Source organism: Fusarium graminearum, chromosome 3 (genome assembly GCF_000240135.3).
Source record: "Fusarium graminearum PH-1 chromosome 3, whole genome shotgun sequence".
Classification (NCBI taxonomy): Eukaryota; Fungi; Ascomycota; class Sordariomycetes; order Hypocreales; family Nectriaceae; genus Fusarium; species Fusarium graminearum.
In genome coordinates, this window is record NC_026476.1 from 2,352,644 (window position 1) to 2,376,411 (window position 23,768).

Below are 23,768 nucleotides of genomic sequence, written 5' to 3' on the forward strand. Positions count from 1 at the left end.
AACTGTATCGTAGTATTTGAGCTAGCAAATTGAGCCAGAAATTTGGCCATGTAGCCAAAGATAGTAGCTGTCCCACCAGCGGCTGGCCAAGTCCCGTTAGCTCCTCCGTGTGACGCCGTTGCTATTTGGATGTGCTTTAATCTTCCCAGACATGCCTCATCATACATGCATCGGATACTCATAACAGGTAGGTGAATTAATTTGCTTGTCAATCAAAAATTCGACTCATCAGCTAAGAACAAAGCAACACCATTCGTTATAATCGGGCTTAGTCCTTGACCTCGTCATCAGTGCCATATGTTGCCGTTTTATTCAACCTTCCTTCGCCGTTAAACCTTATACTCTCTTGACCCTGTACGCCGCCACTCCCTGCTATGCATTTGTGCCCCAGAAACACTCGTCTCTGCCATCATGACTGTAACATGGGCACTTTTAGCTCAAATAAGCCGTTGATCCGTGACTCGCTTGTTGGCCAGAGTCCACTGGGTGTACTAAAGCCCGAAACGTAAATAGAGAGGAAAAAAGAAACACAAAGCCTCGACCAACGTGTTTGCGTCCACGCTAGAAAGCAATTCTAGGATCTCCTCTGAGCCATGTTCACCACCGTAACACCTGCTACATGCCGTGTAGCTCCTTTACACCCGGAATGTTCATTTCAATGTCATCAATCTGGTCAGATGATCCGCAGGATCCTTCCCAGTCTTTAACCCAACGTCAGCCGTTACCAAATGTCTGCTATGACTGTATCAGAGTCACTGAATGACTGTAACATACCGGTCCCGTCGTCTTCCATGTCATCAACAACAAGCTTCCGTAAAGGATCGATCACATCTGTCATACTTGTTAGCCATTCCACAAACACAAACCCACAATATAATGCATCTGACTCACCATCCTGCAGTTTGCAGAACCTTTTGTCTGTATCACTCTGCTCATTTGAGCCCACATTTACCACCGCACCGCATTGCTCGATTACGTCCAGAAAATCGGTCGCAATTTCTCGACCAACGTTAGCCCGTCTGCGGACGTGGTGGTCTTTGAGGTACTCGAGACATGCGATTCCGACCTGCTTTGCCGCCTCCTCAATGGCATCTTTGTCACAACAGATACTCTCGCTGTTGGCCGGGCTGTGATCCTTCAGGTTATCAAACAAGGTGCTGCTAAGAAACCCTTTTGTGGTGGACCGCATATGCTGATCAGACCACGCGAGAAGAAAAGGTACCCATTCTGACACTTGTCCCAGGCTGTGCGAGCGAACTGCCCTGGCAAACTCCTCGTCTTCTCTTTGAAGGTTCGCCGCCACCATGAAGAAGCGTACAAAAAACACACCCTCGTTGTTCTGTAGACTTCTCGCCTGCGCCAACATATGCTGCACTATTTCCAGGGCGTTGTTGAGGTTGTTGGTACTGTCGAGGTAGGGAATGGCTGCCCGCAAGAACGGATCCATAGCCTGTGTTGAGGTTTCACCACGGAGACATTGTTTCAATGTTGAAAGGACTCTATCATCGACTTTGTCGTCTAATCGTACCAAGCAGCGTATAATAGCATCGCTAGATGCTGGCGCCTGATCAAGGGCAAGGAGTTTCTCGACAAACAGGCTAGTATGAGAGGTCATGTCCAAACCATTGAAGACAAGAGTTACCTCACTTGATGTCCAACGGAATGGCCCAGCTGTCTGTGTAAGACGCTCTGTCGGATCCTCTTCGATTGAGTCGGTTCCAAGTTTCCAACTCATCTTGCTTATCAAGTGCTGGATAAGGGCAATGATTGATGTATAAGAAGGGGGCTTTGGACTGTTGTTTCGTCGAATAACACTGTTGAGCATTTTGGCCCAGACTCCACTGAGGTCTTGTAGAGGGTCGGCCGAGATGATCTGAATAGTCCTTAGCAGAAAGTCTGCAGCCAATACACGTCCAGTTTCACGATGGCCCAGTTCAGCAAAGCCTAGAATTGCTCCGAAATACTCGTCCCAGGCCTTAATGTGGAGGTGAAAGTGCTTCCAAAGATAATCGAAAATGAGCATTACTCGATCGATGACAGAGTGACGAGAAACATCATGCTGATCAAGGTCTTCGTCTTCATCGGAATCCGAGACTGAGCTGTACGACTCTTGCAAGTCATAGATATTGGGAAACGCCTCCGATATCTTCTTGACTGCAGTGACCAGAGCGTTGCAAGTGAAACTTCGTACTCCCTGATCCGGGTTGCGTTGGAGCAGCATGCGAAGTGCGTTGGGATAATGATCAAAGTAACTGTAGAATGCAAAAGCACAATAAGGACAAGATGTGATTGCACCCATCAGGTCTCTACAGTATGAACCGAAATGCGGAATCTCCTTTGCTCTCGTGACAACTTGGTCCAGATGGCCGAGTAGCGTTCGCATGGCCGAATTCTGGAGTCCATGCTCCTGCTGAAATTTGCACATGAAGTCGTTAGGACTCAGGCAAGTATCAGCTGTATCCACAGGGCCACAACACAGCAGAGATTGACGGAACAGGGTCAGAACGAGCCCAGTATTGGACTCGTCATAGATACAGTGACGGCGGAGGATCACTGTGTTTTCGACCGTGGTATGATATTTGAGCTTCTCTGGCACTTCGACGCGGAAAGGCGCGGAGACGTTGAGACTCATCATATTTTCCTGCTCAGCACGTAGGGACGAAGCGCGCTGATAAAAAAGCATGTATGCACTGTAATTCCTGTCGAACATGAGGCCGTTTGAGTCTTGAAGAGGACGTTCGTTCGTACCGCCGAATGTTGCTTGTTCCATTTGCGCTGGGTCCCATGGAGTTACCATGTCGTCGTTGAATTCAACCCAGCTTGGACTATCAACGGAGGAAGGACGCTCGCGGATGTAAGAGTAGTAGTGCCCGGATTCGGCGGTACCCGAATGAACGAGCACACCGACTAGTTCAAACATATCCTCCTTGCCATCACTCTCTGGGTTGCTGAGATGCTCGATGGTGTATGGTCGCATGTCGACTCGACTGGGGAACGAGAAATAGTCATTGATCTTGCTACGTTGAAGGGTACGTAGATTGAAATCAAATCTCTTCAGGTGGAAGATGAGGTTTTCCGGGACATCTTTGATACAGGCTCTGAGATTTCGTTAGCCAGCGAGTGGAAATAGTTAAGAGTAGGAAGTACCTTTTCACCGCATCAACGTGGCGGTCGCACGTTGAACATTTGTACTTGTTGTCTATTTATTTGGTTAGAATATGACTTGGCTTTCGCAACGAAGACGTTGAGCTTACCTCCTTCCATAATCTCACCGTCCACATATGCCTGCAGACTTTCCTCTAATGTGCTTTTCCCCTTGATATCGCATTGAATTGCGGAAAAGGGCTCGAGACGCTCAGAGATGTGCTCGCATTCTTTGGACTTTACTTGCTGCACAAGCTGTCCACCGTAGAACGACTTCATTCTTCTCTTTTCATCCTGGCCAAGAAGCTGATTCTCCCAACGGTCAAAAAGAAGATTATAAAACTCGTCGACATCCATTTGATTGTGGATATCAATGAGAGTGTCATCGTATGTCTTGATGGAATTGACAAAGTCAGTCGGGTCAATGTAGCGAAGGTAGCTCTCCTGCATATGGCCAAACAGTTTCTGGGTGCTGTGAAGGAGCTGCTGGTTAGTTTCAGGGTAGCGAACGCGGCAACCGAGCACGAAGCACCGGAAACCAGTGTTCATGTATAGCTGCGCCATTAATGAATTCAAGTAGCAGGTGTTGGACAAGTTCTGCAATCCTGCGTAGCCGCATGGAGCACGGAGTGCTCTGGATCGCTCGAAGTGATAGGATAGGTCATACAGGTACGGATTATCTGCACCATCTGTCAGTAGGTGCGGTTCTACTAAAGGGCCATACATGCCATCGTCATCTTCATAAAATGGTACTTGTTGACCGAGTCCTTCTAGAACCATTTGAATATCGTCTCGATGATGTTTCACAAGCTGGAACACCACTTCGCAAAGCTTGGCCCGCGTTTCTTCGTGAAGAATTACTTTGGCCACAGGCTCTCCGTTTGCTAACCGCTTGCTGGGATAAAGCTGCTTCCAAAATAATGACGCAGCAAGATTTCTAGAACCAGTTAGAATATTCCATGAGGGTATCAGGTTTCGCTCCTTACCTAGGGAGCACCTCTGATTGGACAACAGTGGCGTCCAACCGTAGACAAAGATGCAAGAGAAAAGCCAAGCCTCTTGCTAATGTATCTTCGACATCGGGCGATTCTATAGTCTAATAATTCAATGATTTAGTCCGCTCTGTTCAGTTACGTTAGATCAACTATAGTGACATACCTCAGTTGTTGTATGCTCTAGAAGAAGTTGGCTAGCTTTGACCGCCAGTGTTGCAATGTTCACTAGTTCAGGCGCTTGCTTGTTGGTTCTAATCAGAAGGAAGTAGGTGAAACGGAATAGTTCGTCGCACTGATGCGGAATGTCAGGTGCTTCTGAAATGAGGTCTCTGGCGATAGTCCAGAAGTATGTTGCTACTAAACCATCAAGGTTGTTGTCTGAAGCACGATCGACGGCTGTGTGCTCCAAAATAGTGAAGAATTCTTGCATAATCTTGATCGAACGTACTCTGATGACCTGGCGGGGATCGGTTAGTATAAGACGGCGTAGGACTCGGCTGAAGTCTGTGTTTGCGCTGAGCTTTGTCCAAAATTGGTCTTCCATAATGCTGAGTCGTAGACAAAGGAGAAGTGTTAAAGTTATAGCAGCCGAGGGCTCATCGCCGGGACAATCCGCGGCATACGAAAGGATTTCGACCAGTCGATCTGGATCTGGTATAACCAGACCTTTCGATATGGCCGGTGTTTCTGAAGCAGTAATTCCTGCATAATAATTAGAACCTGTACAGTAAAGCTGATCATTTGCACATACTGTCGTAGAGCTGCTTGAATGCCTGAAGTAAACTTGTTGTGAGCTTTAGTCGCATGAACTTTGATGCTTGGTCGAAGACGTTCTTGTCTGAGATAGCATGCACAATCAAGGACATGGCTGTCTTGAGAGCTTTGGAGTACGAGACAGAACGAGGCATAAACGCGTCATTCTGACTGCCATCACTGTTTATGCCACTAGGAGATAGAGCATCGGTATACTTTGCTAACGCATGCACAGCGTAGAGCGACTTGAAAGGCTGCCCCGAGGGGAAAACATCTTTGTAGGTCGCTGGTTCGTTGTCAATCAACTTGGAGAGACGGCCGTCCGTCGGCAGTTGGATGAGGAAGGCGAAGATCTGGAAACGTTAGTATGATATCTTATTGATAATGGAGGATATGATTACTTCTTCTGCGAGTGAGTCTTTCATGCTCAAATACTCCCACATCTCATCAAAATGAGTAGAGATCTCGATTTCAAGTGAGGAAGCACCAGGCGTAACTCGATTAGAGATAGCTGGACCAGAGTCTTCACGCCTGACCAGTATAAGACCGTCATGTACGCGGAGATCTTCGAGAGATTTGCATATGTCCGTCTCACGTGGTAGGAATGGCTGGCCTCTATAGTAGATTCGATAGTTCTCAAATCCGGTTTCTTCACGGAGGCTCGCGAGCAAAGAAGCTGCAGTGTTCCCCTTTCCAATCACAAGTGGCTTGATGTCAGTCTGTTGATTGCCATCAAAAGACTGATACTTGAGTTCCGCTGAGTCGCCCTGAACCGCATAGGGTGCTTGAGAAATTAGCGTTCTCAAGTCGGGTGTGAATAAGTGTGGCGTTGAACGATGGGCATCCAACATGTACCGCAGAAACTTCAAGGAGCGGACAAATATCCTTTCTTTTTCCAGTAGCTTCTGGCCTTTGGTAGCAAATACCGCATCCCCATTATTACCACCTTGAGGGTTGAGGCCCAAAGTCTCTAAATCCTTCGCGGCAATTTTCAGCTGCTTTAGACAACGACCAACGAGAGCTAGGTGAATCGACTGCGTTCGTTGCGTGGGACCAGAGGAAATATACTCATTTTTAATGTAGATGTCCTGTGTCAGGACTTGGAGAGACTTTTCGGCCAGAATTTCATCTTCGGCTTCAAGGGCGATGCGCCACACTTGTTCAATACCACTTTTGTTGACCGCTTCCTGGTCATCGAGAGGAAGGTCCGATTTTTCATTGAGACGAGGCATGATCTCAGCTAAAAGGAATTCCAGCGTACCTTCACAGAAGTACTCAGCGGAAAGAGTTGGGAGATAGTGAAGTAAACAAGTCCTGAGAAAATGATTTGAGTGAATATCAAAGTTGCCCCCCCGGTTGAGAATGTTCAGTATGTCCCACCCGGCTCTCCTATCTTCTAGTGAGAGTGAGAGAGAACCAACAAGCAGGTTCCAGAGTTTGAACCCGAGCTCCTGAGTGATGGTTTGTGGTTCCAACTGAATAATGACTGCAATGAATTCTTTCCGAGGCTGGTAAGTGGGCGAGGCGAGTACCGTCTGAGAATCCATTGCTCGTCCGATCGTGATAGCATGCTCTAATTCCTCGACAAGGAGCCTCGTGAAGTCGTTCTCTTCCACTAGTCTATGCAGCTCGGTGGACATAACTCTTGACCGAATCGTTGTGGAGAGAAAGTAGAGACTGCCTAGGGTGGTGGCTGACTTGTTTGCAATATCTTGAAGACAACTCAAGTAAAGTTGCTGTCGTCCTTCGGGGCCCGGTCCGCATCTTAACAATTCCTGCAGCTTATGCAATGTTATCTGCTGCATTTCAGGGGACACGGGTTGCGATCCACCTGTGGAGATAGAAGACTCCCTTAACAGCCGCAGACAAAGATTGTAAGGCTGGATTCCAAGGGGCTGCTCAATTGCAGGTCTGTCTGTCAAGAATTGCATGACATGGTCCCAAAGCAATCTGATAGTGGACGTAAAGGCATCTACAGGTAGTGTCTGGAACATGTCGCAAAGAGCCAGGAGGCCCTCGATGTCAAAGAGATGGGCGATACCACTCATCATTCGCGCTAGAGCGTCGACTGTACGGGGATCTTCTCCAGACGTCATTCCTCGCCATATCATGTCTAGATGCTCCTTGCGATAGTTCTTGGTCACTATTATGAAACCAACGATGTTGGCACCCTCAAGGATGATCTCAGGGTGGCAATTGGAGCCTAAGAAGTAGTCGATGAACCCAGATCCGATTAGATACTCGGCAATATGCCCAATATAAGCGTGGCTGTCGTCACTCTGCTCGGAGTGAATTCTCCAACACTCGACAAGTTCTCTGCACATTTGTGTCGTTCCTTGAAATCGGAGTTGCATTTGGCTCGACCGTATGAGCTTGATGAAGGTTTCAAAACGCCGCTTGAGAGCAACTGCCTCGATAGCGTAGTCTTCAGAGACTGCAGGAAAAGCTTTTTGGTGCTCCTGAAGTAGATGACTTGCAATCGGGAGGCCGCATCTGAGGATCGCCTTGATCATATCTGACAAAGCAGAGACACCCCTGAGTATGTTGTCCGCGAACAGTTGCGAGGGTTTTTTCTCGATCATGTCATCAAATATCCTACAAATTAGTTCGTACAAAGCGAATCCGTTCTCGAGTTCCTGTTTTGACATCAAATCATGGCTGGGAATGCGTGGGTTGAGAGTGTCAGACATGATATCCGACGCTACTTGGCAGATTGATGCCAAATCGTTAGTCAAACGAGGATGGCTCGGGATAAGTTCTGCCAAGATTCTAGCCAGCTGTAAAAGACTACCAATGCTTCCGTTTGCACTTTTCTGGTAAGCTCTGACGAAGTACGAAGCCGTAGGTGCAACTTGATCAGTCTGGCTGTCGCTGGGCCGCGGTGGTTGAGTTATTGAATGAAGATGGTGGAGATAAATCGGAGAGAAAAGTTCAGGTATTTGCCGGTTTTGCGATTCCTGATCTACCATGAATTCTTTGATGGCGATGATGTCTTGACTGACAAACCAAGCTGATAGTGTGGCGAAGCTTGCAAAGAAAGCACTGCTAACTTCCCAAAGTGTTTCATCCTCGTAGAGTGGTGGCCTATGATGGTTAGTCCTGTTAGATATTGATTGTAGATGGGCACCTACCGGCGGTAAGCCATCGCTGGAACAATGCGTGGGAAGGTGGCCCAGAAGTGTATGTTTAAACGGCACGATCCCATTGCCGTTTGCCGACTAACATTCCTAGTGTAATCGAGATATTGGCCTAGCCATTGCTGCAGCCTATGAATGACTGCTGCATCGATTGAGGATTCTGTTTTGTCAGTATCTAGGCTCACTGGGATGAGTATGGATATGCCTTACGTGTTCCAAGGTAAGTTGCAAGCCGCATCATGATTCCTTCTAGTGACTCATTGGGCTCATTGAACGGGAATTCATGAACCGGATCGATTGCGACAAGGTCGCTATCGACTACGGAAAGACCAGCACTCTGGTAGTCAGACATCATATCCTCATCTGATTGTATGGAGATAACCTCGATAGGCGGAGTGGCAGACTGTGAAGAACTTGGCCGTGAGAAATTATTGCCTTGAGGAGCTTGACTCATGTAGACCTCAGAATCTTCAACACTCTCTTGAACGTGGTCGTTGACGGCATCAGTCGCATTTTTGGTCACAGCTGGCTGAGCTGCAGTAGTGGGGGAAGATGGCAACGAAGACGAATGTTTCTGGGTTGCATTCCTGAGGTTGAGAGTGACCATGCTGGATGGAGGTTCTGTAGGAGGATCACCCATGCGAGAGCCTGAGCCGGGAGTCTCAGGCGCAACAGAATCTGTGAGAGAGTCTGCAGCCGTGTCAGGTCGAGGCAAGGCAGGATCGATGTCGAGAGTGGTTGAGCTGGAGGAGTCGCGAATGGGGTTTTCTGCATCGAGAGAATTTGCAGGAGACCCAGAAAGAGAGGTGCGCCGGCGTTTGCGAGACGAGATATCGCTATCATCAAATGGGTTTGGCCGGGTCGAGCTGGCTTCAGCGGAGGCAGCGCGATCTGGATGGTCGGGAGATCTCGAGGCTGGATCCATCGGAGTCGTGTAGAGTCAACGGGGACGAGGCGTGAAAGTACAGAGACGTCACACCGTCGCGAGAGACGCCCCGGCGAAAACTGCACAAAATTAACATGTGGGTTTGATAGAGTTGTGAGGTATAGCGGGGGGAGCAGCAAGATTCCCAAGCTCGAGATAAATATCGAACAGGGAATCAGAGCCAAAGCGTTAATGCGGGGGGACAGGCAGTTGAGGCAAGACAAAGAGATAGGCGGTTAAGAGCCTCTGGGATATGAAGCCAGATCAAACGAAATATTTCCCAGAAGAACGTTGACTCTCGAGTCTTGAAGTGGGATGGATAAGAAGTGCAGGAAATGGATAAGGCTTCTTGGATCTGAGGGCAAGGTAAAAGCCAAACCAGGATCTGGAAGAGCTGGAGTATGGATTGGCAGGGCGCGGTCGCGGTCTGCTAGTGTGGGTACCCCGCCACGGTAGGAGCACTGGGGGTGCAGATAGTAGAAACAAGAGGGGGAAAGCACGATCAAGAGATATAGAGGATGGATCATGGAAATAACAAGATGAAAACTGTCCTGCGTTATACTTGCCTTTGGTTTTGAGGGAGATTGATGGCAGAACACTGTTATTTCCAAAAAGAATAAAGACAATGCTCTTGCTGGTATTGTTGTTTCGATATAAATCGAGTTGGGGAGAAAGCGAATAATAAGAGAAATTTGGCTTGGTTGCTGAGTCGAAGCTTTCGGGGGTTTCTAGACGAGTGGACTCTAATGTCGTAGAGTTTAAAGTGTCAGGCAAAATTGGTGGTTGCCTTAACTGGTTTGACAGTGACACATCCCATCCATACAAAACGTAGTACGTACTTCTAGGTCCCGTCACTGTGGCTCAACTTTTTTAATGGAGAGCTCACCTGTGAGCGAGGTGATGTCAAGCCGTACCTGTTATGTGTCTGCTAATATGGACCTCTATGGTGGATTTAGGGCGGGGTAGACCAGGTAAATTTGATGGCCTAAGTGCCTGTGCTGATGGGGTGAGGATAGTAGTGTTGAATTACATCAACCCATAGGCAGGTACGTGGGATGCCATGACAGACTGATCGTGGATTTGATACTGTTAAGCTTGACGAGTTCAAGTTGCTGGATGAATGCGAAAGTGTCTATCATCAGTATTTCATAAGTCCTTGAGAAGTCGGCCTCGGAAATATGATGAACCTGCGAATGTTAGTGCAGCCGAGTTTCGTGCTTGGACTCCGCAGGTGTCATGATAGCAATCACAGTATTTGGCGGGGTCCATATCAAGACATTCAGCATCCATTCAATCATAACAAACGACGGAAGAAAAGACCTGCTATCTGTTGCGGTTAAATCGTGGCTGTCAGAGTGAGCTGATAACGTGAAATCGGCGGTATCTGGCAGTGAAGCCTGATTGATTGAATGGATTGAATGATACATCATAATTGCTTATGATAAAACTTCATGACGACCAACCACGTTGATCTGTGTCACAGGCACGGTTCTTTGCCTCGTACTCTTTTTGCGTCTGCCTGTCTCAGACTTGAGCATTAACAATTTCAAAGGCTACCATGAGATTACACGCATAAGATATTTGCTGGTAGACACAATGTCAGGATCTGAAATACCTCTTATCCGACTTACTGTACTTGCCTGCGTCGGGCCGTTGAACAGCGCGTCCATAATATTTGACATTTGACATGCCAAAAAGCCCAACAAAACAATGGGGACCTCGTTGATCGTCACCTGGGCTGTTTCAATTTCTTTGGCAGGCAGAATTTGTACCTGCGGCTTGTGACATATGATGCGGCGCTAAAAAGCAACTCCCCGTCCAAAACCTTGACCCACACTGCCAATGCATATTTGCGAATGCTACAAAGCAAAGCACTTTTCCTAGCCTCCATTTCATCGCCCTCAAAACTACCCTTGCCACGCCAGCCCAGTACCATTGGACCATTTGGTTGATTGCAGTGACTGTGCCGACTACATACTGGTTGGGGTTTCTCTTGCCGCCATTTACGTCACCGAGTAGGTATCCATCATGCCTGCTCCAGCGTCTCAAGCCGCTCGCAAGAGAGTTGTTCACCAACTTGACACTCCCTTTTCCACTGTCTCATGGTAAATAACTGTAAACAACATCGTCACATCACCAAATCTGATGAGAAGTCAGGCCAGATGTCTCAGCAGAAGATCAAGACACTATTTTGGAGCTTTTATGCGAGTAAGTAAAGCCCTGTAGAAGCCTCGGCATCATCGAAAACAGAGCAGGACAAGTTATCCGAAAAGCAAACATTACTGACAGCCAAAGCTTATTGAGCCCTATTGGTCAATATCGCCAAACACACGTCAAGCTATCGAAGGGTAAACGTGCGGCGCAAAAGGAGAAAGAAGTCAAGAAGATAGGGGATGGCTCGGAAGAACCTCAGCCGCCACCAATGCCCGAGCTCGAAGCCGATATAGATGTTGGATTTAACTCAATTGCTAGGAATCTCCAGTCATGGTCGTCAAAGAACACTGAATCTACAGAAGACGAACTTAAAAGGCAGTATTGCATGGTTTTCGTAGCTCGAGGCAACCAGGCCTCGGCATTCAACTGCCATTTTCCACAGATGGTTGGTACAGCATCCAAACAACTCCCTGCGGATAGTCATATTCGTTTGGTTGGGTTTTCCAAGCCCTGCTCTGAGCGCCTGAGCGCCTGCCTAGGAGTTCCCAGGGTGTCATCCATTGCCATTGTCAAGGATGCTCATGGAGCCGGAGCCTTGCAAGAGTTTGTCATGAAGGCAGTGGCACCAGTGGAGGCATCGTGGCTAAATGCATCTTCAAGTACACAGTATCTTGCTCCAAAGATCAATGCTATAGAGACCACGGTAGGACCCAAACGCGCACGGGTTGAACAGTTTGACTAGACAAGGATATATGCACGTATCCTTTGGGCCTTTTTAATAGTATTTGTGCGGCTATGGATTGTTAAACATTAATAAAGGATCCGTGAGAGAGGGCGGTGTGATTTTACAATCTGACAGTAGGCGTAACTCGGACTACCTGAATACCAAAGAAGTCAAACTATGTGCCTGGAAAGATGTCGGTGACTGTAAGTATGCGTGCAAACACTGGAAGAATTCCGCTTGGATTATTACCTAACTATACTCCTGCCACAGTCGTCTTTAGGTACTACGTGTCAGTTGCTGGCTTCATTAATCTCCAAGTTCTCACCAGATAATGCCTGGAAATCTTCCCTACAAGTGTTTGCTATATGTCTACCAAGGCAACTCGTTGACTTTAAACCCTGGTGTTGGATAACGGCGGTTTATCTTCTCGTCACTGGCAGGCAGTGTCGAAGCTGTATCTACCAGTGCGCACATCCTCATCGAACCGCTATACTTTAAATATCCAATGCCTACCTAGTACCTACTCTGTACTTATCCAGGTTCAAGACGGCCATTTCAAAATTGTATTCTGCATTAGCTGCTACTAGATACCTAGGTGCTAAAGTAGGCAGCCGTATTCTATTGTTTGGACTGTTCCCGCAAGCACAGGCGGGTGGCAGGCATCGACGTTTCTTCACCTTCCTTCCCCCACCCCCCTTTTCTTCCTTTCCTTCCCCCACCTTTCATCTTCCTCCCCTTGCAAGATTTCGTTCTTTCGTACCAATGCAAGCTATCATGGCTGGCTCCAATTATGCCAACACTGGCAGTCTGAATGATGCCCGAGAACTACAGAAGATGTTCAAGGGCCAGAGTAGCGACAGCAGTAGCGGCAAGAACAGAGGCAGGAGTAAAGGCGGTAACTCGCTTCCTATGAAGCGACAGGGTGAGATTTACCTTGGATTAGCTGCCAGACATGTGCATGGACTAACATAGCATCAGAAACCTTTTCGCACTCGCGACGTGGACCACCACCTACGTCTTCCCAGACCAATGTACCCCCTCCCAGCGCCCGATACTATACGGCCACTCTTTTGTCTGACCCCTTAAAGCGAGCTCCTGGACCAATTCTAGGATCATCAACTCTAGCTTTCTTGAGTCGCCAAGATCCAGCACCTCAGGCGCCTGCTGCTCTCGCTCAAAGTTAGTAGTGAGAAGCAAAGGTGCTACAAACGGTGCAAAATACTGACTTGAGGATAGCAGCTAAACCAAGCGTCGCGGCAAACCAGGTCATTAACCCTATTGTCTCCGCTGTTGCAGCCGCTGAGGTTTCTACGACCACCACTGTTGAAACAAAAGTCCTAAACAAGGAGGAAGAGACCAAGAAGAGCATCGCAGGCACGTTCTTTTCTCTAATGTCGGGAGACTCGGACGAGCACTCGGATGAAGAATCACCCACTTCTAAAGTCCAGGATGAGACTGTAAATAAGTCCAGTGCCGCAATTGTCTCGAAGTATTCATCTGACGAGATACTGAAGTTAAGGGCAAACGCCGAGAAAGTCATGGTGCCATCGAACGTCATCGTAAGGCGTACCGGCAACGAACGAAAGGCACCACTTGCTGTCGCCTTGAGCCAGGCCGCGGTCCATCTTGCCCGTATGAAGAAAGATCTCGAAGGCAATGCAAGTTCATTTGGTACTGGCCTCCAAATTACCAAGAATACAGCTCCGAGTGATTTTCAGGCTGTGAGGCCTCAGGCTACAGTCACTCAGCCCAGTATTAATACAGTTGAGACTTCTGACGTTTCGCCCGAACGCAATCTGCGGCCTGTTGTGAAGCTTCCCCAGATTGCAGGTGTTCAGCAACAGCATCAAGTCAAGACAGAGTTGTCGTCTGAGAATACAAATAACATGAGGCTTCGACCAGACGCTCCCGGTTTCGTCCCGAAAACAACTCTCAAGTCGGTAGATCCTTCCAAGACCCGTAAGCCAACGAAGGGGCTGGGATCATCTATGTGGGCTAAGTAAGGGGTCGTCGCCTTTGCCAAAGGGTAAGAGACCGATTGGAATGGCATTGTGGATTTCACATATGGGTGAAAAATGAGAACAAGGAGAAGATCATCTATGAGGCAACTCATCGGAATATCACGTGCTTGGCTTTGTACTAATATCAGAGGAGCCAGAAAGTTTTTGGGCCGGCTTGATGGAATTTGAGGCGAGAGTGAAACTAGCCCAGGTAGCCCAAATTATAGACTATTGACCGACTACCTATCTCACGGTAGCTGCGTCTACAGAATACTCCATCCGTCTTTGAATTTCTGACATAGCTTGCGTTGTGAACCAAGGGTGCCGCATCGTGCCATCCAAAGACGTACGCCGTTCTCTGAAGACTCAGGGGTAACACGATACGTGGGTATGATTTGTTGAAGGTATAAGCACAACGCTGGTATATTTTTACTCATCTAAAGCTCTATTCAGATAGCCCCTTCTCTAGGATCTTTACGCCTTCTCTCACCTTAGGTGAGTAGTGCTTTCTCAACAATTCTCCCTCCCAAACTGTTGCTGCAAAGGGGTTGCTACCCTCAATACTATCACTAATTGGGTTGTATCGACCATCACCCTTACGCTCCTCGGTATCCCAGAGACTGCGAACTTTCTTTGCGTGGGTATGCGCCACATCACTGAGAAGTACGAGGACGGCCTGGCACGACTTGTCGGGGAGCTGGAGCGCCGCCGTCATGAGCTGCTTGGAGAAAGCGGCGAGACGCATAGGCGGCACCGACCTGATGTTCCAAGGCGGGAGAAGAATTCCAGTCAACGAACGCAGGAGAAGAACCGTTGTTGTTTGTACATTGATCTTGGTAGCTGCGCTGGTTGTGTTGGCGGGACGTGTCAACTCGACATCGGGGTTTGTGGATAATGTGAGGAGGGTCTTGAAAAGATGGGTAGTGAAAAACGACAAATCGAGGTGAAGATCATTACGTGAGTTGTGAGCGTCTTGACCTTCGAGTAGGGCAAAGGCTGTGACGGTGCAGAGGAGAGCTTCGCGAGTCAGGTTGCGCACAGGGGCGTCATCTTCGTCTTCCCCCTCCTCTTCCTCCTCCTCTTCGTCGGGACCCTTCTCGGCATCCTCTTCACTGTGACGGATGAGATCCTTCAACGCTTCGAGAAGATCGCCAAAGAAATCCTGATTAATTAGATGGGCGTACTTGGCCAGACCTTCGAGAACGGCTCCCATAAGATGAGGCATTCGCAACTTCAGGATGCGGAAGTAGGTAGCGAAGACAAGCTTCAGAGTCTCTGATTGCATGCGGTCGCGCTCTTCGTAACTGACAGAGGCATCTGCGTTGGCCATGTCCTTGTCGAGAGCCTTCTGTTCCTTTAGATCCTTGCGATAACGCTTGGTTCTGAATTCGCGCTTCTTCTTGAAAGATCCCTCGGTACTCTCGACGTGGTCTTGGGACGCCTTACCGGAGAATTCGGACAGGAGGCGCAGGCTAAGGAACAGGTTTATGACGCTTTCGTCGACCTGGTATTCGCGGGCCTTCATCATCTTGGAAAGCAGACCGACGGCGTCATTGGTTGGTCGACCTTCTTCGTCCTCCTTGAACAGCTCACGGAGAGCTTCCAGGCACTTGACGCCGTCCTGATTGACCTTGCGTCGGCTGAGCTTGGTGACAAGAATCTTGAGTAGATCTGTGCGGAAGTTGAAATGCGACACTGATGTAACAAGAGTACAAGCACAAGTGATAGCGATACTGGCCAGAGTCGGCCCACCCTTGGATGCCCTGATATCGAGCTTGGCGCACCGAGCCAGCTCTTTGATGTAGGTTTGATATCCCGAAACAAGAGCTTGTTCATACTGTCGTAGCGTTCGCACTTCCTTGGAAAGCTTTTCTCTTGGGCCATTCTCTTCCTGCGGACGTATTCGGTAGCCAGGGATGACATCCTTGTAGACGGACATTTGTGTCATGAGGGCGAGCATCTGGATGGCGACAATCCTGGATTGTCCGATCTTGGCAAGAGCCTTGAATGCGCCGACGTGCTCCTCGGGATTTTCGTTCATTTGTGTACCAATTTTGGCCAACTCCTCCTGTGCATCTCGAATCTGCTGAGGCTCGGGAACCTCGGGCTCCTCCTCAACCTCCTCTCCCTCAGACTGTACCTCTTCTTCATCTTCGCGGCCCTCTAGCCACTCGGTGTCGCTTTCAATCGAGGCCGCATCATCGTCTTGCCCTTCTGCCTGCTCAATTCGACCATCTGCTGTCTTGATGGGTAGTCGGTTGCTTTCTCTTTGCTTCTTGCCTTTGCGCGGGCGCGATTCGTAGTCTTGTTCGAGGTCCCAACTCGAAGCATTCTTGAAGAAAGATTTCTGGGCGCTCTTTGACTCGTTTTGACCCCGCGACTCGCGATCAGAAGAGTCATGAGCTACTTTTCTTCGTTTTGTGCCGTTGGGTGCCATTTTAGCTGTTCTTTTCTGTAGCACAAAATAAATTGCGCCTATGGAAGGTTTTTGTCGTCTCGTCTTTAAGGTAACTGTTTTTTGCGAAAGCTGATATGTTCAGTGGGGCCGATGGCAAATCGCACCCCGTGATTGGACACAGACCAGCTTCACCGCCAAAAAGTTGGACTTTTCTGCCGGACAGAAATGCCCCTCTGCCAAATTATTTTATCGACTAATCGCAGGAATTCGTTTCTGTACTGTCTAGAATTTGAGTTTTTTGACCTCATCTCGATTTTCCAAAATGGGCTTCACGAAACCGCCCGTTCAAGCGCTCAAGTCTGCCAACAAGCTCAAGCGAAAGGAGCTTTATGTCCAGTATAAGAAGCATCAGAACAAAGAGAAACATGAGGAACGACACAATCGCAGAAGGGAAGAAGCAAAGGATCCTGAGCTCAAGGCGGCCCGTTTAGCGAAGCGCAAACCAGCTACGATAGACTCGAAGCGAGTGTGGGACGATGTCGATGACGATTCTCTGGGAGTCCAGGTGGACCTCGAGAGACTCAAAAAGCGTCGTATCGAAGAGGCCGAGGCAGCAGAGCAGGCCGCTCATGAAGCCGCTATGCGCGCTGAAGAGGAGCTGGACGAAGACGACGATGTCGATAGTATGCTGGCTTCTGATGAGGAGATGGATGAGGAACGACAAGCTGCGCTGGAAAAGAAGCGTGAGCGTCGCGCACAGCGAGACACCAGTGTCGCGCCGTCCACAACCAGCACAAACCTCGACCTGACACCCACTTCACTCGCCCTCAAGTTCCCTTCGCTTTTTACCGATGTCCCCGCACCAGAGCCCAAGGTCCTGGTTACGACATCTCTGAACTCTACTCTACATGAACAAGCCAATGTGCTTTGCGAGTTCTTCCCCAACAGCTCCTATGTCCCTAGATCTGCGCATCGATACGGCCACAAGTACTCCCTCCGAGAAATCTGCAAATATGCTACAAACCGAGAATACACAGCTATTATCCTTCTCAAGGAGGATTCCAAGAAGCCCACAGGTCTTACAGTTGTGCATCTGCCTTCTGGTCCGACATTTCACTTCTCAATCACCAACTGGATTGAGGGCAAGAAGCTACCCGGCCACGGAAACCCGACAAATCACTACCCCGAGCTTCTGCTCAACAACTTCAAGACTCCTCTGGGTCTGCTGACAGCCAAACTGTTCATGACACTATTCCCTCCCAAGCCAGAGTTCCAAGGTCGCCAGGTGACTACACTTCACAACCAGCGTGATTACATTTTTGTGAGACGGCACCGTTACGTTTTCCGTGAAAAGCGACAGACAGAAAAAAGCATCGTCGGCGCTGATGGAAAGGAAGTCAAGGGCGTGGAAGGCATCCGTGCCGGCTTGCAGGAGCTAGGTCCTCGTTTCACCTTGAAGCTGAGGAGAGTCGACAAGGGCATTGGAAGAGCTGGAAGCGACGGTGACGACGCGACACAGTGGGAGTGGAAGGCCAAGATGGAGAAGGATCGCAAGAGATTCAACCTGTAATCGTTTCACTAATGATGGCGTGGTAGTCATGGCGTCAGGCGTTCGTGAACTTGAGACGAAAATAGCTTAGAAAGATAATGAAGAAGTTTATCTGAGAGGACAGTTGAAGCCGTTGTTGGACGAATTTGCCGGCATCTGCACCATGCTCCATTGCATACATGTGTTGATATTAGGCCACCGACGGTTGTTTCAAAGCCCAAAGGCAATCATAACTCAGTTTGCCATAATGGCAATGATTTGTGTTAACATGTATATCTCATGGACGGACCAGTACTATGACAGTATGTCCGTTTCTGTGAAATATATGCGATAACAGATGAGGCCCAGTCAAGTGGACTTATTATTTGCTAAACAAAAGGAATTACAAGTATAATAGCCGTTTGCAAGAGGAATCGGCATATAAGAGTAAGTGCATAAAGATTTGTCAGTAAACTGAATATAAGATTGGTTAATATACCAGACTAAATGAATACATAGATTAGTAGCGGACTAAGAACACATCACCAAGATAGGCCTACAGCACTTGGATCATCGCTTAGGCCGAGTTCCCCATAGTGATAAACTTGTAATTTATGCTTGCCCTGGTCGTATGCTTACTATCAAGGGCTTTCTGAACCGATATTTGACAGCTTGGCAAAGAGATACCAGCAAAGTTGCCGGACTAATAGAGTTTATTGTGACATAACAAAAAGCCTTTCTTTATGGGTCATACCGTTGAATATTGTAACCTAAAATTGACCGTTTCCCAGATACTTATGGCGCTTAAATGTAGTAAGTCACTGAAATCGCTGTCACTGGCCAAACACATATGTTCAATTGGTATGGCCGGTTAAGATCTGGTAACACCCTCCCATATCGGACTTGACAGTTTATGCTTCACAGTCTGTACCTAGTATCGATGCGTACCTGTCTTGTGTTGTAACACAACATGCCATACTCTGTACCAAGGGTGTAAAGGCTGTGGCGTAACGTTCCTCTCCGGGAACGAGCGCCACATCTCAGCCAATAGTTACCTGCTAGTATTGGTGGCGTGGCGTTATACGGGGTTAGGTTGGATCAGTCCCTGAATTCCATGAAGGACTGTAATTTATTCGATGTAGGTCAGTAGTGCTTCCCTACCTGTACAGTGGGCAAACCACGCTAGACTCTAACGTCTGTCTGGGCTGTTTTTAGTTACATAGTATTTGCCCCTTTAACCTGATTCTGCTGCTCACCACTTCAACAAAAACTCGACGCGGTGTTTGTTACACAAGAAAAGAGATTTATATCCTTTAGTTGAAACCCATCTTGGTTGGATTCCTTCATGCGCCCATACAAGCCTCTCTCCATTGAACCCCAGGATTTCATTCTTCTCTTATTTACCCCCTGTCCTAAGTGACCCATAGGCCGCGGTTCGCTTGATTTGCGACAATTAAAATCCTGGCCGTTCGTGACGCACGCAGCTTTGTCTGTAACCCTGTATACTGGATAACAACAGAGGCTCAGTCTGTCATTGCACTCAATGACTCTTGTCATTCTATTATCTCATCGCATTCTTTCAACTTGAATCCAGCGTCCTTGCGGCAACCATGACCGCTTCGTCAAATCTACCGGGTGTGAACAGCAACGGCAACGGCAACAGTAAGATACTTTTCTCGGCCTCTCGTCTTCTGAGAGCAAGCCATACAAGCCAATCAGATAATCGCATAAACTGACAAAGTTCCTCAGTCAGGCTAAATGACCATGGTAGACAAAACGATGCATGGAAGCATGCTCCTGTACTCATTGGCACTACCAAATTTGAGCCTCGCCCAGATGTTAAGAACATCATGATTACAGGCGGCGCTGGCTTCATGTGAGTTCCATTCTGACTCGCCGTGCCCAGATCGGCTCCACTGACTATCCGTCTGTTCGTTGTGAAGTGCTTGCTGGGTTGTCCGCCACCTCACTCTAACATATCCACACGCCTACAACATTGTCTCATTCGACAAGCTGGACTACTGTGCTTCTCTCAACAACACTGGCATCCTTAGCGAATCTCGTAACTTTACCTTCTACCATGGCGATATCACCAATCCTGCCGAGGTTGTTGATTGTATGGAGCGGTACAACATTGATACTGTTCTCCATTTTGCCGCCCAATCTCACGTAGACTTGAGCTTTGGCAACTCTTATGGCTTCACACATACAAACGTCTATGGGACTCATGTTCTGCTCGAGAGTGCCAAGAAAGTTGGCATTGGACGCTTCATCCATGTGTCAACAGATGAAGTTTACGGCGAGGTCAAAGAAGATGACGACGACCTTCTTGAAACCAGCATACTGGCTCCAACAAACCCATATGCTGCCAGCAAAGCAGCGGCTGAAATGCTGGTGCAGTCTTATCAGAAGAGTTTCAAACTCCCGGCCATAATCGTGCGCAGCAACAACGTATATGGTCCTCACCAATACCCAGAGAGTGAGTCCCCAAGCGGTGAAAGTAGACCCGATGCACGCTTCGTTACTAAGGCTTGCCAGAAATAATTCCCAAGTTCATATGTCTTTTGAATCGCCAGCGGCCGTTGGTGCTACATGGGGACGGTTTACCGACACGACGGTATTTGTACGCTGGCGACGCAGCAGATGCCTTTGACACGATCCTGCATAAGGGCCAGACAGGTCAGATTTACAACGTTGGCTCACATGACGAGGTGTCCAATCTCGAACTCTGCTCAATGCTTCTCGATCGAATGGAAATCTCACACGACACCCCAGAACAGCTCCGCAAGTGGATCAAATATACTCGGGACAGGCCCTTCAACGACCGCCGGTATGCAGTCGACGGGACTAAGCTAAAGCGGCTCGGTTGGGAACAAAAAGTATCTATAGACGAGGGCCTCAATATCACAGTCGACTGGTTTACTCGGTTCGGAGAGTCTTGGTGGGGGGACATCAGCCACGTCCTCACGCCTTTTCCTACGGTGAGCGATGGTGAGATGGTTCCAGACGATGCTCGATCAATGCGTGATGAACCGCATGACTCGCAAGATATTCAACAGGGCAAGCTTCCAGAGCAACAGAAGAAGGAGGATGCCAACGGATGTCGAGACACGAGAAACGGAGACGCCATGAACGGAGTGTATCAAAATGGCGAGTGCCATGTCGCTGTTTGATATGATGGCATTAAAGGAGACAGCTACGGGTTTAACGCATTTACGAAAGACAAGAGAACAGAAAACCGAGAGGCATAGATACCAAGCACAGGGGTGTTGATGGATAGACCAAGACTGGGAGACAAGGCAGTCTTGGTGAATTTTGAGGTTTCTACAGACTCTTGGTTCATCTCTGGGTACATATTGATGTACATTTGCTCAAAGGGGTAGAAAGGAAGTACGGATATAGAATCATGGCCTGACGACATGTTTCCGACTTAACTAATTTGTCAATAATATTGAGACATTCATGAATGGTTTCCTGCTACGTATAAGAACGACGCACTGTTAAGGTCCATCAACTTGCTGGTGGCAGCAAGACGATGCGACACACATAGCCAATGGGGGGATTTTATGACGACTTCTCCTTCATGATACATTGCCAGTCAGGAGCCAAAATGAGGGCAATCAGGGGTTAATGGCAAGGTCGACGTTTCCATGGCCTCGGTATCTTCCCCGTCGGTTCCTTTGTATGCAGAGCAAGATAATGCCAACACAACGTACATACATACCAATACCTACTAGCAAGACCAGGCCAGCGGGTCGGGGAGACGACTAAACCATTCCGCGGCGGCGGTCCGACAGTCTAAAACTGTGACAAGTGCTACGTGCGTACGTACATAACTGCGCGGTGAAGTTGGTTTTTTTGCTGTGTTTAGCGAATGGGATCTCAGCGGGAAGATCCTTTTTAGATGGATGCCCAACATTAAGCCGACCAACCTGCCGGGAATGTGGAAAACGTTTTCCGCTACCCGTGTAGTGGTACTATTACGCTGCATAAACCAGCTCCGTCTCCGTACGTGCCGTAACATACGATCAGGTTTGGTGTTTGTAACGGAACTTTTGTCTAACTGCCGAGATACTGATAGACGGATGAATCTAATGCGAGGTAAAGTTATGGAGGTGAATGCTGGTTAGAGTTTGCACTATGCGGAGAATGGAGAGAACGACTATTAAAAAACAGGTTTAGATTTTTGAGTGACACTAATACTGAACCAAATTCGCAGGGTGAGACACTAAAGAATTTGACAGGGCGGGACAGATAGAATTGGTCTTTGGTAAGGGTCCAACAGCTACTACCCAACCTGGTAGCCTTTGTCTGGCACTTGGTGGACCATTCAGGAGAGAGCCTAGGGGAACGGGCCGCTTCGAGATCGGTAGAGGCAAGATGATGTTGATACCAACAACACAACAATCCGCGTCCAACAAGCCGGGATCAACTAACAGTACATACAGTATCCTGGCCTGATTCTGCACTCAAAACGATGCTGAATAATCTTCAAAACGGAGCCTGAATGCACAGTAGACACGGCACATGCTGTTATCCTTGTTCTCTTGTACGTTTTTAAATCCCTGGTCGAATGGGATGTTTTCTTTCCGAACAGGGTGTAGGTGGGTAACTTATCCTGGCAAAGCATGACACGAGAGAATGGAGATGCGGGTAATTGTTTATCAAAGCAATTGTTTTTTTGTTATTTGTGACATTGTATGCATACTCAAGAACCACTAATCAGTTGTCAAATCCCTTTAGTGACGCATACTCTTGACGCCCTCAAGTGCCTATATGTCAACCCAACTCTGTCGGCCTGGACTTGACGGATCGTGGCCCACAACTCCAGTCCACCACTCAGTCAATCCTCTTATCCTCATTCAAGCCTAGCTTCTATTACAACCTCGAGCCGACTGTTTGTTCCCTGGCCGTTTAGACAGATACTTTGTGTTGCACCACTCCACCACCGTGGGATGATGGGCCAGGTTCTCTCTTCCGAGACGGGGGGTAATTTTCTCAGGCCTCGCACAGATGGAGATTGCCTGTACGACAAAAAGCCTCGGTTGGGCTGGAATCTTTCATGACAGCTCTGAAAACTTCCATTTAGTAACACACCCTTCAAGAAAGGGTTACACAGGTTCGATGTAAAACATAGGCTACTGCACTCGCAGACACTAGAATCGCGGTTAGAAAGTGTAGGTGACCGTTCAATAGTGTACAGAGGCTTGTGGTCTAGACAGACCTTACCACACCTAGCTATACTACCGTATTTCAACTTCGGAGCAACTTCAAGCCGAGAATAAATCACATCGAATACCGTACAGGACGGAAACATGACATAATGTCGCTACTATATGTAAACGGCCTATAGTATACTCTACGTACCGAGTTGAGCTGAGGAATGGATAGACCTGCCCGCCGTTCTCTCCTCAGTTTGGTGGTTGACGCTCGCAATTGAGTGACAGTAAAGGCAAAAAGGCCGTTAGAGAGATGCAACGTTTGACAATGGCAACCTATGGATGCATACACTACATCCAATTGGCTTATCTGCGGGAATATACTTTGCATGGTCATCACGGTCTTCCCGCTGCCATATGTATATTGCCAAGCCAGTCTCTCGGTACTGTGCAGCAAAGGATGGCCTCTTGCTATTGATACTTTTGAAATAAAACGAGGTGGTAAGCACTATATGTAGCTGACTGCATAACTGGGTAACCAGTATAGAGTACAGCAAGCCTGCATGAAACATGTTGTGTCAACTGTCCATCAGCTTCAACGCCAACTCGATCAAGAAACAGGTGTTATTAGTGCAGGTATGTTGTCAGTCAGCCTAACTAGTCACATACTTGACTGACTTGTTGCTGCAAATTACCTGACCGCAATCGTTTGTCGACCGGCCGGCATATCCTTGCCCTCTCTGCAGCGTAGCACTCCCTTGCTCCCGATCCTTGGATCGCTTCCTCCACTTGCTCTGTTCCTCCTACCCAATCCATAGAGGAGCAAGAGAGCCTCGAGCTTCTAGACTATC

The 23,768-nt window shown here is 48.2% G+C and overlaps 6 protein-coding genes across 6 annotated transcripts; 4 read left to right on the forward strand and 2 right to left on the reverse strand.

The window, feature by feature from the left end:
• Nucleotides 1-615: 615 nt before the first annotated feature.
• Nucleotides 616-8,954, reverse strand: FGSG_05462 (uncharacterized protein; the record flags this gene model as incomplete). The annotated part of the gene is made up of 12 exons (XM_011325699.1): nt 616-701; nt 775-831; nt 892-3,098; nt 3,148-3,199; nt 3,255-4,081; nt 4,131-4,240; nt 4,303-4,841; nt 4,891-5,245; nt 5,294-6,048; nt 6,154-7,976; nt 8,024-8,189; nt 8,240-8,954. 12 exons carry the CDS (start codon nt 8,952-8,954, stop codon nt 616-618), a joined length of 7,692 nt encoding a protein of 2,563 aa, XP_011324001.1.
• A 2,028-nt stretch (nt 8,955-10,982) lies between these two features.
• On the forward strand, nt 10,983-11,850 carry FGSG_05463 (uncharacterized protein; the record flags this gene model as incomplete). The annotated part of the gene is made up of 3 exons (XM_011325700.1): nt 10,983-11,059; nt 11,112-11,162; nt 11,205-11,850. 3 exons carry the CDS (start codon nt 10,983-10,985, stop codon nt 11,848-11,850), a joined length of 774 nt encoding a protein of 257 aa, XP_011324002.1.
• A 756-nt stretch (nt 11,851-12,606) lies between these two features.
• Nucleotides 12,607-13,835, forward strand: FGSG_05464 (uncharacterized protein; the record flags this gene model as incomplete). The annotated part of the gene is made up of 3 exons (XM_011325701.1): nt 12,607-12,754; nt 12,811-13,011; nt 13,129-13,835. The coding sequence occupies 3 exons, from the start codon at nt 12,607-12,609 to the stop codon at nt 13,833-13,835; spliced, it is 1,056 nt and encodes a 351-aa protein (XP_011324003.1).
• Nucleotides 13,836-14,277: 442 nt separating this feature from the next.
• FGSG_05465 (uncharacterized protein) lies at nt 14,278-16,269 on the reverse strand (the record flags this gene model as incomplete). Its single annotated transcript, XM_011325702.1, has 1 exon — nt 14,278-16,269. The coding sequence occupies one exon, from the start codon at nt 16,267-16,269 to the stop codon at nt 14,278-14,280; it is 1,992 nt and encodes a 663-aa protein (XP_011324004.1).
• A 209-nt stretch (nt 16,270-16,478) lies between these two features.
• On the forward strand, nt 16,479-17,857 carry FGSG_05466 (ribosome production factor 1). Its single transcript, XM_011325703.1, has one exon. The coding sequence runs from the start codon at nt 16,553-16,555 to the stop codon at nt 17,798-17,800; it is 1,248 nt and encodes a 415-aa protein (XP_011324005.1). The 5' UTR covers nt 16,479-16,552; the 3' UTR covers nt 17,801-17,857.
• A 1,511-nt stretch (nt 17,858-19,368) lies between these two features.
• On the forward strand, nt 19,369-20,931 carry FGSG_05467 (uncharacterized protein; the record flags this gene model as incomplete). The annotated part of the gene is made up of 4 exons (XM_011325704.1): nt 19,369-19,420; nt 19,508-19,634; nt 19,702-20,237; nt 20,297-20,931. 4 exons carry the CDS (start codon nt 19,369-19,371, stop codon nt 20,929-20,931), a joined length of 1,350 nt encoding a protein of 449 aa, XP_011324006.1.
• Nucleotides 20,932-23,768: the final 2,837 nt, after the last annotated feature.

Bases quoted from the DNA above. Each gene is read 5' to 3' on its own strand.
- FGSG_05466 (XM_011325703.1), top strand. From the start codon at position 16,553: ATGGGCTTCACGAAACCGCCCGTTCAAGCGCTCAAGTCTGCCAACAAG.